The sequence below is a fragment of the Crocodylus siamensis genome, chromosome 3, assembly GCF_052110815.1.
Source record: "Crocodylus siamensis isolate JL-2025a chromosome 3, ASM5211081v1, whole genome shotgun sequence".
Lineage (NCBI taxonomy): Eukaryota > Metazoa > Chordata > Crocodylia > Crocodylidae > Crocodylus > Crocodylus siamensis.
The window spans coordinates 235,166,376-235,180,871 of record NC_143397.1 but is presented as its reverse complement, the minus strand read 5'-3'; the positions used below and the strand labels follow the sequence as shown (position 1 = coordinate 235,180,871).

The 14,496-nt window shown below is 38.4% G+C and overlaps 1 protein-coding gene across 9 annotated transcripts in view; it reads left to right on the top strand.

Moving 5' to 3' along the window:
- The window catches only part of TRPS1 (transcriptional repressor GATA binding 1), a 275,411-nt gene that overhangs the window by 65,084 nt on the left and 195,831 nt on the right, over window positions 1-14,496 (top strand). For all 9 annotated transcript variants that reach the window (XM_090040534.1, XM_090040535.1, XM_090040526.1 and 6 more), the window contains one exon: window positions 7,098-7,701. In XM_090040534.1, coding sequence (XP_089896660.1) covers window positions 7,098-7,701 — 604 coding nt within the window. The remainder of the gene's footprint in view (window positions 1-7,097; window positions 7,702-14,496) is intronic.

The window sequence follows — 14,496 nt, the reverse complement described above, 5'->3', positions numbered from 1 at the left end:
GTTTATAGAGAATTTTTAAAACCTTTTGGTACATCACATGTTCCTGTATTCTGTAGATGTTATGTAATTTAAAAAGAAATAAAAGCCTTGTAACTCCCTGAACCTCTTCCACATACATCCTCCCTGATTTTTTTTTTTACATGGTCCTCTTTTAAATGTGTACTGGTGTTATTTTTCCCCTTCCTATGAAGTCATACTTCTTCAGTTTAACTCTGATGGAAAAATTATTATTGTTGTATATAGAAAATTCTACTAAATTAATCAAAAACGGCTTTTCCATATACATTAATATTATTTTATATCTTTTGATCTATCAGGCTAAAAGCAAATGGAAATATTTACCTTTATAATGGTATATTGCTTACATTTCTATCTTCAGTAATTCAATTCTGGGAAGTTTAACTTTATCAGTCATGTATATTTGCTTTCTACAGCTGAGTGTCATACAATTAGATCCATCTCTATGAAGGAAAGGGTACAAAAATAGCTCTAATAATAAAAAGTGTTCTATAACTTCTGTAAAATAATAGGATCTGTGAATTATGTAGCATATATAAGAAAGCATGATGGTATGATAATAAAGGCTTATCAGCATTCATCTTGGCTGACCTTCTTTGTGGCTTCGTTAAATGTATCCGACTAAAGCCTTTATGCCACAACATCATGCATTTCCCTATAGGTTGTGTATACATAGATAGGAAAGAGTTTACTTTTAGTTCCACCACTGCAAGGAGAAAATTTAACAAAAATGCCTGTTGCCAATTTATATATGAAGGAGCTGAACAGAGTCCAACTATAAACATGTAATTAAGCATTGTATAGGCAGAAATGGTGTTTTGCAGACTCCATATTTAATTTACCCTTGTTGTAAGCTGAATGCTATAGGCCTGCTTCAGTCATGCTCACATGGTTGAGCCTTTGTTTACTTTGTGTGAATATCTTTTTAACTTTAGCCTCAGCCTCACAAACAGGCTATCCAGTTATTCCTACGCATCAGTCTGGCTGTATAGCTGTGATTTCGTTTTTGTCTGTTTGCCTAAAATATTATCTCTGTATCGTTGTTCTTCAGTCTTATCCATCTGCAGTGCAGGCCTGCCTCTGCTGCCCTTTGTTACTAACAACATTTGAATTTGAAAGAGCCGTTACTTTTCAAGAGGTTTGCCTATAGAAATATGTATTTGAGATTAATCCCCACTCAATTTTTCCTTGACATGATGTGAAGGCTATTTAGTTAAATATAAGTTAATGAATCTATTGCATTTCAGTTTCTTTGTGTTCAGATGTGCCTAAAATGTGCTTTCACAAACAAATCCCCAAAAGGCTCAATGTCCTACATTTCCTAGTTAAGTTAACTGCTGATTATTCTCCATTGTCCTCCTGAAGAGTCAGTAGGTTTCTTTCACTTTCATTCGGAACGTAAGAACAAGAGTGTATTTCAGATGAGTTCAGTGTTATTTATATTTGTAATATTAGTCAGATTAGAAAAAATATTTAAGATTCTAGGGAGCTTTGGTTAAGAGCTGATATGCTGCTGAAATTATTTTCCACACAAAAGAAAAAAAATGAAAACTAATTTTTTTTTGGTTTTGTTTTCACAAATATTTTATATGTTAAAAACTCCAAAACCTGAACAATAAATTTATTTTATTTTGGCAGCTGAATTTTTTTTAAAGAGTTCCTTGCCAGAAAACTGAAAAGTTTTCTGTTTCTTGTTGAAACTAGACTCCCCCCACCATGAGCATTTCCATGTAATTGAAGAGTCACTTGCCATCAAGAACTGTTTTGACACAAAATATTTGATCAGTCTTTCTAGGACTGTTAACTAACAGCAGCAATAATATGCTGAAAAATGGGACAATCCTCTTTAGAAAAACTGTCAGATAAATCTTTACATCATAAACAACAACCACAGAAAGTAAAGATTTGGGGAGGAAGGGCATCACTTCTTGCTCCAAAACAGACAAAACCTTTTTTGCTTTGGAAGCAGAATCATATTTTCCAATGAACAGAAATACTCTGTTAATAATGTAAAAATTAACAACTTTTATACCATTGCCATTCAAAACATTAAAACATTTTTACAAGCAACAAAGAAGTGCCTGATTTTCAGAAAAGTATGCATCTAGTTTGGGGGCGGGGGAGACAGCAGGCAGGGAGAGTGTAAAACTGCTAGATGCATGCTTGCAGTTACCACAGTTGCAGGAGTAAATTTTTTTTTTTTTTACATGTGCAGATCACCATCAAGAGTTATAATTAGTCTTTTTGCTAGAAATGGAGTTGTGGGGGGGAACATCTTGTTTTTTTGTATGTAGTTGTGGATACAAATGAAGTACACAGCACGTCTGTACAAGACGCTAACTGCGTCGTAGCTTAATAATACTGTTTAGTACGGCATCACAGCATAAACAGTGCTAATATGCTACTGTGCAGTATTACTAGGCTTCTGCACCATTAGTGTCACTAAAAAGGCATGTGCCAGTGCTAATGCCCAGTAAAGCCTGTTACTGTGCATTAGTTTAGTATTTGGTTATACAAGTACTAAATTTAATATGCAGTAACTATGGTGCATTAATGATTGTGTAGATGTGTCCACTTACACATGCAGCTGGGCATTTGACTTTAAATGTTATGACTAAAGTAAATGGGAAGATTCACTTTGTTGAAATGCAGCTGCCCTTGAGGTCAATTTGACAAACTATCCAGCCGTGCACTTAAAACTACCCAGCACGATGGGAGAGGAAATGAAGACTACTATATAAAATAAAATGAAGACTACTATATACCATGGCCAGCTGCTGCTGTGAGTACAGGCACTTTTAGGCCCTCATATCTTTTGAATCTAGAGAGGTGTATTTGGGACAGTGGGCTGGCTACCTCTACTCCTTTCACGTGGGGGAAGAGCAACCACAGACAGCAGGAGGACAAAAGCATGTACAGATGCTAGAAATTCCACTCCCTTGGGACTTAGCTCTAAAGTAACCAGCATTTGCTGCAGCTAAGGGTGAGAAAATAAAATGAGGCCTCCCAGAACCCTTTCTTCTCCATGTGACCAGCCCGAAACAAACTGATATCATACCTGCCTCTTATTTAGGGATTAGTAGCAATAGACGGAAGAGTTTTTTCAATTCCCATGTGCCTTAATCCACTCAACCCCTGAAATCTAGGGTCTCCATATTTTTTTTCCTTACTCACTTTGTTGTCAGTGGTTGCTGTTTCCACGTCAGTCCACTACTCTTGCACTTTCAGCCTCATTCTCTGATTTGCTTATCTTCCTTCTCTCTTCTATATTTCTCCCCTTAATTGTCCTTCTTCCTGTACCTACTGTTTTCTCTTACTCTAATGGTGTCTTCCTTTACTTCCTTCAGGTCCTTTATCCTATCCCAGAAAATAAACCATATCCTAAACTGAAGATAAATTAAGTAAATAATTTGTATACTTGTCATTTTTAACAAAACCTATAACCTGCAGCTGCCCTCATCCAGGACGCTTTTCCTGTGTGTTGCACTTTTTCCCCAAATTTTCATCTGCAATGATTTTTGGTAGAGAGGTCCTCAGGACAGCACCTTACCTCTGTGTTGGTACAGTACCTAATGCAAGCAGCCACTCTAATACCAAGAAATAATGAGAAGAATCTGTTTGGTAGGCTGAATGGAACTATTCAGCAAGAGTTTTTACTAGAACCGGTGGACACTTATTCTACATATTTTAATATTCCCAAATGACCAGAACCTTAGATTTACATTGCAATAAAAATAGTATGATAATGCCTATTTATCATGCTGAATTTAAAGCTTGAATTATCAAGCTACTAGTCAACCCAGTAGAAAAACTCCCATTGACTAGAGCAGTGCTTGAGGAAGACCCTAGAGGGAAAAATACTGCAGGCTTTTACATCTACACTACTTCTTTTTACATCTAGCTTTTCTTTGGTGCTCTTTCATGATTTGATCAACACATGTCCTAGTATGCTGTGTTTTATGAGCTAAAATTACAGCTTCAGATGATACAACAGCCACCTAGTTGGTTATAGCAACATATTGCATACTAAACATGTTTAATATAATGTGCTAAAGTGACTTGTTTTTAAGATTTGTTTTGTTTTGTTCAGTCTTTTAGAATTCACTGCACAAGCCTTCATAGAGGCCTAGCCTTTTAGAAACAAGGGGTAGATTTCAAATTGCTAATTTTCAAAAAAAATTCTTAGATGCCTGTTAGTGTGAAAAATCTGACACGATTCATGTCTTTAGAGGTTTTTTTGCATTTGATGAATTTGTATTCTGATGAAAATATTGCAGGCATATGATTTTTATTTTTGTTGTCCAAATTAGGTTGGGAAATGTAAGCAATTTTAATTTCAGATCTGTGGCCTATGTTGATAAATTCCAAGTCCTGTTTTGCCCAATGTGCTATTGACTAATATCAGTAAGACTGGCCAGTCTTTGGTCCAAGTGTTATATAGTTGAGGTATCCAGTTTCATAGATTAGCATCAGAGATTTATTTATTTTTAAATGTGAAATCGAACAATGATAGGCCTTTTCAGGCCATATCTCATTCTTGTACTTGTCTGAATCAGCAGTAATCTCTTCTGAGAGCCAAGCTTTCTTATAAAAATTGCACTGGAAAATTAAGGAATCTATGTCATATTTTGGTGGATAAGCAAAATCCTGTTCAAAAGAATTAGCTGAAGTAATAAAGGTAGGTCTACTGGGTTATGATATATGGTTAAAATTTCTGGCTGGCTGCCTCTGCATTGTACATTTATTCTATGATCATAATGGTCAGGTATATCATTTTTGATTTTTTTTTGTTTTGTTTGTTTTTTTTTAAAAAGAACTTAGTGAACACATGAAGAGCCATGTTAGTCAGAAAAAGATCAGCTGTCTGAAGGTGCTATGTCTAGAGAAAGGAGCCAAATTAGAAAAGGGGGTGAGCTATTTAGAATGGCCAAATTAAACAACAGATACTCAAGGTTAAGTAGCCTCCCAAAATCATGATGTACTTTCACAGAGGGAGTTCATTGTGGTTGGGCTGTTAGCCCCTAATAGCATCTTGTTTAACTTGGCTTTTTCAATAACTAACCCCTGTCTAACTTGGCCTTCTCCAAAGATATCCCAACTTTATATGGCTGACATTTTTTATAACTTGTTTTTTTTGTATTTGTTAGATAGTTTTGATCAAATTGCATTCTCTCTTTTTTGGTTCAGAAGAAAATTAAGCTTGCCTCAAAAAAGAAATGAGTTATAAGAGAATGTATATTTGCATCACACAGAGCAGATTTTAAAGAGCTATTTTAGAATGGAAAAATAACAGAAACAGATTTTAACCCACCATTTTCTGTCCTACCAACAGACTCCTTTTCAATATAGCTAAATGGCTAAGTGGTTGATAATTTACTGTGGGGGGGCGTTGAAGGAGCCCATTTAGTCCTTTCAGATGTTCTAAAACACTGAAAATGACAAAGACAAAAAATGATATTGTATAAGAGTTGGAGATCTTGGTACTCGAACACACTCATGTCTGTATGCCGGCACAACTGTATGACAATCAGACAATGTAAATAACATATGGATTGTTTTTTCAGGAAAAGGAAAGAGACAAGATTTTTCTTTTAAGTTTGGCAATTTAGCTTTTCTGAAGTATCATACTTAAATAAAGGGACCTTGTGTCTACTATTCCAGCTCTGCAGATGCGCTAAAAGCCAAATCATGCTCTTATTGAAGTCAATGGGAGTTTTGCCATTGAATTCACTGCGACTACATTTTGGCCTCAAAAGACTTAATTTCTAACAACTAGAGTTGTCATGCCAATAACAGATTTCCCATGCAAGTTTTGTCCTGTGTGGATAGTCAAGGTCTCAGTTTTTGAACTTGGCTAGAGTCACTACTGTGAGTCTGTATGCATAGGGTGTGGATGTGTGAATGTGTCTGTAGGGAGAAGGATTTACAGATTTATATGCATTTTGATTAAGGGCAGCCACTGTCTTTTACTTTGTGTTGGTACCTTGCATAGCACAGTGCAGCCACAAGCCTGACTGTAGACTCTAGACACTTCTATAATATGAATACTTACTAATAATAATGTTGCATAGCACATGAAATAGCATTCTGTTCCTATGGTATGTATAGCTAAATGGGTAGCATATTGTTCTAATGTAGTAACATATATGCTTTATATAAATTGATAATATAGTACTTTGCATAGAATTTTAGAATGAAAGCAGGAGGGTATTTTGTTCCACTGTATTCTTCATCTTGTAGTGGGCTGTATCAGAGTTTACATGTTAGATGGCTTCTCTGCCTCTCTATTTGAAAACTTCTCATTCTCCACCAGAGTGTTTCTGTATTTGATAATAGAAAGCAAGTTATAACTACCCAGTGAACTTTTTTCTTTTTCCTTAATGGTCTCATTTCAAAATGGTATCAAGAATTTCCATAAAGAACTCATAAGAATCGTCTCTCATTTAAAGAAATCTTATCTTTTGATGTATCTTTAGTTGTAAGTTAACCAGACCTCTAGTCCAACTCCTCTTTATGGGTTAAATTAATATAAAATTGACAACAGGCAAAGGATTTCTTTAAAACAATTAAGCAGGAACTTTTTAAATATAGTGTCACACTATACAAAAAGGCTTTTAATTAGGTGACACTGAGAAATATGTCTTCTCAAATGTTTTGTTTTTTATTGGAAAATAGCTAACCTTAGTGTCTATATCATAGAATCTGTATCAATGGTATCTATAGGAAGTGAAGAGTGTACTGATTCAAATTAAAAAGAAAAGTCATTTGAAATCTCCAGTGAAATTTGGGTAGAGTTCAGAACAATGGGGTTGTGTCCAAGTGTACTTAAGTGGGTCAGAAATAATAGAGTTAACAAACCAGTTGTTCTGATATTTCACAACTGGTTTAATTATTGTGTTATCCCTGATACAACATAAATAAACCCACATTCTATATTTAGAATTGAACAAACCAGATAATTTCATTTCTGGTTTGGGAAGTGTTTTGTTTAATTCTTATTATCATGCATTTGTGAGAATTCACAGGATAGGGGAAGTTGAGGGGATTCTAATTTTAAATCACTCTTTATTTTCTTTCAGGAGAGTGCATAACTGTTACAAATGCCGTCAGTGCAGCTTCACAGCTGTTGACACTCAGTCACTACTAGAGCACTTCAACACTGTGCATTGTCAGGAGACGGACATCACTACAGCCAATGGGGAGGACAGTCACGGCATTTTGGCTATCAAGGAAGAGCCAAAAATTGACCTAAAGGTCTACAGTCTGATCAACCCAGACCCCAAGATGGGGGAGCCCATTTCTGACAGTATAGTGAAGAGGGAAAAGCTAGAAGATAAGGAAGTGCTTAAGGAAAAAGGTTGGACTGATAGCTCCAATGATGATCTTCGCAGTGTGACTTGGAGAGGAACAGACATTTTGAGAGGTAGCCCATCATATACACAAGCAAGCTTAGGCCTACTGACTCCAGTGTCCATTGGCCAAGAGCAGCCAAAGCCTTTAAGGAATAGTCCAAATGTAGAAGCTGCCCACATTGCGCGGCCCATGTATGGCTTGGCTGTTGAGCCCAAGGGATTCCTGCAGGGGGTGCCAGCAGGAGGTGGAGAGAAATCTGGACCACTCACTCAGCAGTATCCTGGATCAGGTGATAACAAGGCAAAGGATGAATCCCAGTCCTTGCTAAGGGTAAGGTTTTCTTTTTTATCCTGACTGCATGTATGTTGTGTTTACTTTATAATGTGTATGCAACTCATTTCTCCAATTTTTGAATGGTTGGCCAAGGTGAAGCGGAAAGTTATGAAGACCCATCAAAGAGTGAAATTTGTAGAAGTTAAATGTCAGGTAAATGTTTCCAAGTGTTTATATAAAGAAACAAAGTAGATGTAGTATTAGTAAACAATTGTTTTCACCTTTGCTATTAGATCTGATTAAATTTTGATTGATCATTCCTGCTGATTATGCAAGATGATGATTGATATATTTGGAAAAGGATGGTTTAGAATCTTAGAAGGTTGCATATCTGTTCTGTTAACACAACTAATCATCAGTTACATTGTGAGGTGGTATGACTGTTCATATATAAGTAAGATTTTACAGTATTAAATGGCTAAGAATGTGAAAAGCAAGTCAAATATGAATATTTCTTTGTTTAGAATTTTTTTTAGAAGAGCATAATTCCATATGCATTTTGTCACGTTGGTTGCCTTGGAAGCATAATTAAAAAGGGAATTAAGGAGCTGTGAAAGAGAAATTATGCATCTTGCTGAATATTTCTACCCTGTCTCCCTCAAAAACAAAACTATAGTGTTTCTGTCTCTGAAGTCTTGCACTAAATTGAGTTTAATGGGCTTTTCCTGGCTCAGTCAAGGTATGCACTTTCCATTGGGAAGAAGTTTGAGGTTCAGAAAATTCACAGATTTTGAGAACAAGAGTGGTTGGTGGGGAAAATGTTGTCATTATGTTTAGGTTAACTCTGTTTTCACTAGATGATGATTCCCATCTGATCTCTTAGAAAGTTGCTACAGTAGCTGACAGTCTGTATGCAATCTCAGCCAATAATGAAAATGGAAATGATGATTAGCTGCATTTCTAATTCTGTTTTAACAACATTTATCACCACTGTATCCAAAATGCATCTGAGTGTACAATACGTCAGATGAGTACAAAGGGGTAGATGCACACTTTCATGGTCTACTCTGATTTCATGCTTAGATACTCATGTATTGATAAAAAATCTTTTGAAATGTTCTTGAACTAATCAGCAGTGATAAAAACTTGATATTTGTTCTAATTACTAAAATCATATGTTTATAAATTTAAATGCTTTATGCAGCTAAATTCTTGTGTTTCATAAGCTGTGAATGATTGCTGGTGTCATTGCACTTGTTTGAATAGTTGTTATGGTATAGAATCATACAAAAGTAGGGCTGGATGGGACCTTCAGAGGACATCTGGTCCAACTCCCACTAGAGGATGATCATTCCCATGCAAACCATCCAACACAAATCCATTGTCTAACTATTAGTAAAACTACATAGCCAACCCTGACACAACTACAAGGGATAACACCATAACCTGCCACAGGTAAGGCATGGGGACAACAGTGGCCAATGTCCTGCTGCTACAAGGTGTGTTAAAATGTTTGAGACACCCAAGGAAGGGGGCTATTCCTTCCACTACAGAAGAAAGCAACACTTTTCCCCCCTATCTGGTCATCTGCATCAGTTTGACCATGGGGTAAATTCCTTCCTGACCCCAAATATAGTGATTGGTTTGACCCTGAACAGAGGGGAAGATCCTCTAGCCAGTAACCTTTGGCCATGTTCACATGACCATTGATATTTGGCTTCCTGGGGACAACTAGCAGCAGCACACCTTGTTTGGGATGATCCTGCTACTCAGAGTCTGGCTGGCAACGAGACTGTGGCTTCGGCCAGCCAGGCTCTAGTTTTGAGTGGCATGCGCTGCTACCTTATGTATTGCTCCACTCTTTGTTTTGCACAGATTTTTTATTTTTATTTTTTTTGACCCCTGGATATCCATGGGGCAACCTCCCCCCCACCCCCCTCCGACGCTGCTCCCTTGCAGCCCGGAGAACAGCTGTACGTGTGGTATGTGGCACTGCAGACATGTCTGCAGCATCACATACAAACGGCCATGCTTATCTGGACATGGCCTCTGTGTTTAAGGCTCAGCAGGAGCATTGGTACTTTCCAGTCAAAGTCCCCAGCCATAAAAGTCTTTCTGTTTGCATACTTTGGCATGGGACAATTTTCCATGGACACTTAATATTAATGTTTTTTCCTCTTACACTTGTCATTATTAAAACAAAAAAAGGCCCAACTTGAAGTAAAATTCACCCTGTGCACACCCTGAAATTCTACTTAATGATGCTTAGTAATGCATAGATTTTTTTGTTGGCTCTCTTCACAAAGACTATCTTTACCTTGGGATGCTATCCAGTTAGGGGTAAAGTTCATGCTTTTTTCAGTGGCACCTAAAACTAATTGTTAGTTAAAATTAAATGACTAAATAATTTGGTAATGCATGGAGTCAGCTCTGTGAAGGCTCAGACACTTTAGAAGCTCAGTCTTCAAATCTTAGTGTAATTCTGTTTTAGTTTTTCTGTTTACCTGGCCACTTGCCATTGGAGAAAAAGGCAAATATATGCTAGGCACTTTCTATACCCTTCTGTACAATGAGTTCAAATAACTTTTGAAAGGTCTTTACTGAAAGTCACTAATTTAACTTAACTCTGATTAAGGTTGTTGGAATCAGTGTACCTAGAACTTGTTCAATTGTGTCTTTCCCTTAGTCCCCTCAGTCCCCATTTCCTTTTATTTCCTGCCTGTATTTTTTTTTCTTTGAAGATTGCTTAAGTCAGTTAATCATCTTTTTATACTTAGTAAGTGTCTGCTGAACAGAATCTATTTATCATGTATGTTTCATCACTATTGAGGGAAGAGGAAAATATTTAGACTTCAGCCTTCATTTTTTGAGGTTATAGTTACAAGTGGGGAATAATAGAATGTGGAGGCTTAGTATTAATTCTGACTCAGATGTCCACTGGATTAGTGGAAGAGGCTCCTAGCACTGAACTCCATATTTAACTCTTGATTTAGCTTGATTTAACTGCATATTTAACTCCCGATTTAGCTGCACTGTGTGCAGAGTTATGGAATGATGTGTATAGAGCCAAACTCCTGTTGACTTGAATGGGATCAGGACATCATCCTGTAGAATCTTTGTGGTTGGCATTTATCAGAAAGAGAACCTCAGTTGACCAACACAGAATTAGTTCTTTTAACTAATTTTGCTATTCTTCCATTTCCAAAATTTGTCACTAATTGTATCCAGAAATATCTTTTATTGTTTACATATACTTTATTTTATTGCCCACCTAGGTGGAGGAGATGGTAAGTGTCCATATGACGTAAAGGATCCCTAACCAAAGCTTCCCACTGATACCTATTTTGGCAGTCATATCACTAGTTCTTTTTCAAAATTCTGGGTATTAAGGCCGCTTCATAACATTTGGTCACAGAGTTTAGTGGTCTGCCCAAGATCAAATTGCAAGCCAATGGCAGTACTAGGATCTGAACTTTTACTTCACTGCTCAACCCACTGGCTGCTCTGTTTTGAATGATATTGCATGAAACTCAGTAGGGTTGGATTTTGATTGATTTAATTGGCAAAAGAAGTGTGTATGTGCGCACATATGTATAGATAAAATACAAAATATTTTATTTATGGGGTAATTCCTGGGAAGGAATTTTATGTATGGCAAATTATGTTATCTGGTTTATTTAGCATTTGTAAGCTTTAAAGTTAAAAAAAAAAAAAAAAAAAAAAGCATCTGCAGAACCTTTCATGGTTATCAGCTGTTTATTAGGGCTGTGCGAAATGGCTATGTTTCATTTCAGTTTCGGATTCGGCTGTTTCGGAGGACAGTGATTTGTTCTGACGTTTCAGAGCACTGCTCTGTTTCAATTTGGCAGAATCTGTTTTGGAGTTTTGACACTGTTTCGGCACCAATTTGGACATTTGGATAGGCCAGGGAGAAGCAGGCACAGCCGGGAAGCTGCAGGTTCTCGTGCGGCTTCTTTGGCTCTCCTGCTTCTCCCTGGGTGGGGAGAGCAACAGGAGAAGTCCCCATGGCTGCCCTGCCTGCCCCATTCTTCACTTGGCCCCAGCCTTCCGGCACTTAAGCAAAAAACAAAAAAGCCCTGCACTCACTGGCTGTAGCAGCAGTGATCAGGGCCTCTGAGGGCTTGTGACGAGGCCACCCATGCAGTGCAGGGCAGTGGGCAGCAGTGGGGATCACCCCCCTGCCTGGTGCCTGCGTGGCAGCTGCCCCATGGCACCAGTGAAGTGTGACTTGACTGGGTGCTGCGCACTGTCTGGGAGCTGGGGCCACTGGGGATGAGCAGTGCCAGGCTCTGGCTGACAGGTGGAGCCACCCCAGCTCCCAGACAGTGCGTGGCACCCTGCCAAGCTGCACTGCACCTGTGCAATGTGATAGCTGCCGTGTGGGTGTCAACCAGGGGAGGGGGTGATCCCTGCTGCCCCCCACTGCCCCACACTGTGCCAGAGTTTTGTCACAATCCCTCAGAGACCCTAATTGCCACTGCTGCAGGTGGTGACAGTGGGCCTTTTTTTTTTTTTTTTTAAATGTGTTGGGAGGCTGGGATCAGGCAGGGGAATGGGGCCAGGCTCCTCTGGCTGTGCCTGCCTTTGCCCTGGCAGGAGAAGCCCACCATGGCTGCCCTGCTTGGCCCCTGGCCCCTGGCCTCAGCCTCCCAGCACTGTAAAAGGAGGGCTGCGGGACTTCTTCCGGGGGGGGGCAGATCTGTGCACAGGATGACAGCAAGCTGCCATCCCTCCCCCAGAGTACTGGGATTGGAAGGGACCTCAGGGACAGCACAGACACTGGCCAGCTACAGATGTCCATATCAGAGCAGTCCTTCCATCCCCCTTCCCCCTCTGCCTTCTTAGTTTCTGTTTCCCCAGAAGCCCGCCTCCGAAACATCTGAAACATTTCCAAGATATTTTGGATGGTTTCGTTTTGTTTTGGAGATGTTTCAGAGCCTTCCATTTCATTTCAGATTCAGTGTTTTGGGTGCTGAAAAGGGCTGAAACACCTCTGAAATGAAATGGTTGCCAAAATTTTGCACAGCCCAGTTTATATATTCTCATCTATATGCAGTGGTCACTGTCTAATCTCTGTCATGCCATACACAGCATAGAAGGAAGTGAGGTAGAATTGCCTTTTCTTTTTAGTGGTTGAAACACCAAATATATTGTATTCTTTTAGAAGATGAGTATAACAACTACGATAGTTTGTAATCTGTGTATGTGCAAACACATACATGGCAGTTGCACCTTCTTCCTTAGGAGAAAGTTACCAGGCTGTACATATGAAACACAGCTTTCTCAAGGACTTGTTACACTTTTTGAATAGGTTTAATTTATTTTTCGTATTAAGATGTTTCTAGTAGCTGTCTTAGAGAGTATCGGGAAGTTTGGTAAGTGGGAATACAAAAAATGTACCTCAGCATGGTACAATGTAGTTGTTATTTCCTTTCGTCCTTAGAGAAGCAGAATTTATAGTTTAAAGATTTGTTGATACTGGAGAAGTCTATTGAGATGCAAAAATGTTCCTTTTTGGGGCAGTACATTGGCAGCCAGTGGACACTCAGCCAAGCAGCATTGTTTAATGCTTTGACAGCTCTGATTCTGGACAGCAGGAACTTTTTGCTAAACTGTTTTTAAATGAAGTGCCCTGTTTTGTTACTCCTTGATGCTGCAAAATGGAGTCCTCGTCCCCCCCTGCTCCATCCCCCTGCCCAACCTTCCACAAGACAGGCACACATAACATACACTGGGATAGCTGCAAAAGGGTGGGGTAATGCAACTCCAAATGTAGTGCTTTCATAATTTAACCTATGCATATATAAAATATCACTGACCTGTGTGTTCTTATGCATATGTGAAAGTGGCATACACACTACCATCTAGTCATATAAATGTAGGATTGGAGAAGGATAAAGAGAGATTGTCAGTGGGTCAAAGTGTAGCAAATGGAGATCTAGGATCATAATATTAAAGCCTCGTGTTAAAATTTGTATTAAAATTTGCTATAGGTACTCTTTTTTTTGTGCCCCAATCATATGCTAAACACTCAGCTCTCACACTGAACTGAGGGCACTCAACAACATAAAGGATTGGAACATTTGTGTAACTAAAAGAAATGGTGGTATTCCAAAAGAGGCTCAGTTTATGTTAAGAAGTGGTGGTTTTTATTTAGTCTGTGATAATGTTGGTTCAAATGTTTCACAGCTGAACTGCATATAATTGGCTAGAGCCATTGATATGTTTTGAATCCTAATATATGATGAATTCTTGGGGGTTTGTTTCCCTTCCCTTTTTTTCTAAACAGGTATACATCTGGTTGAAATTTTCAAGATATGAAATTAGCAAAAAAATTACTACTTTTGAGTATAAGTTCTTTCAGTTTTCTAAATGATCTTTGTTACAGTCACAGTATGGCAGACAGTGTGCGTTAGGTTCACTTCGGTAATTGAAAAGATATTTTCTGTTCTAAAGGAATGACTCCTGTTGAACACAGCGAGGTTTCAGAAAGCTTAAGTGCCAAAGTCATTATGAAAAGTCGGTAAAAATACCTCCCCTTTTGTTTTTCCAAACCATCCCCTTCTGTGTATAACCATCAGATTGCTGGCTGCAGAAAGACTTTAGAGGTAAATCCTGCATCCACTGAAGCATGTAGAAGTCTTGCAGATTATTTTCGCAGGAGAAAAAGCGGATCCAGCATGGAAAAATATACACAATATGTTCTTAAAAGTTTCTTGAACAGCTTATGATAGATGTACCTCATCAATGGACAGTGCAATGCAAAAAAATTCAGGCTGAGGGGGATTTTTTGTGTTTGTTTTTTATCCTGTTTTGTTTTAGCAGTAGTAG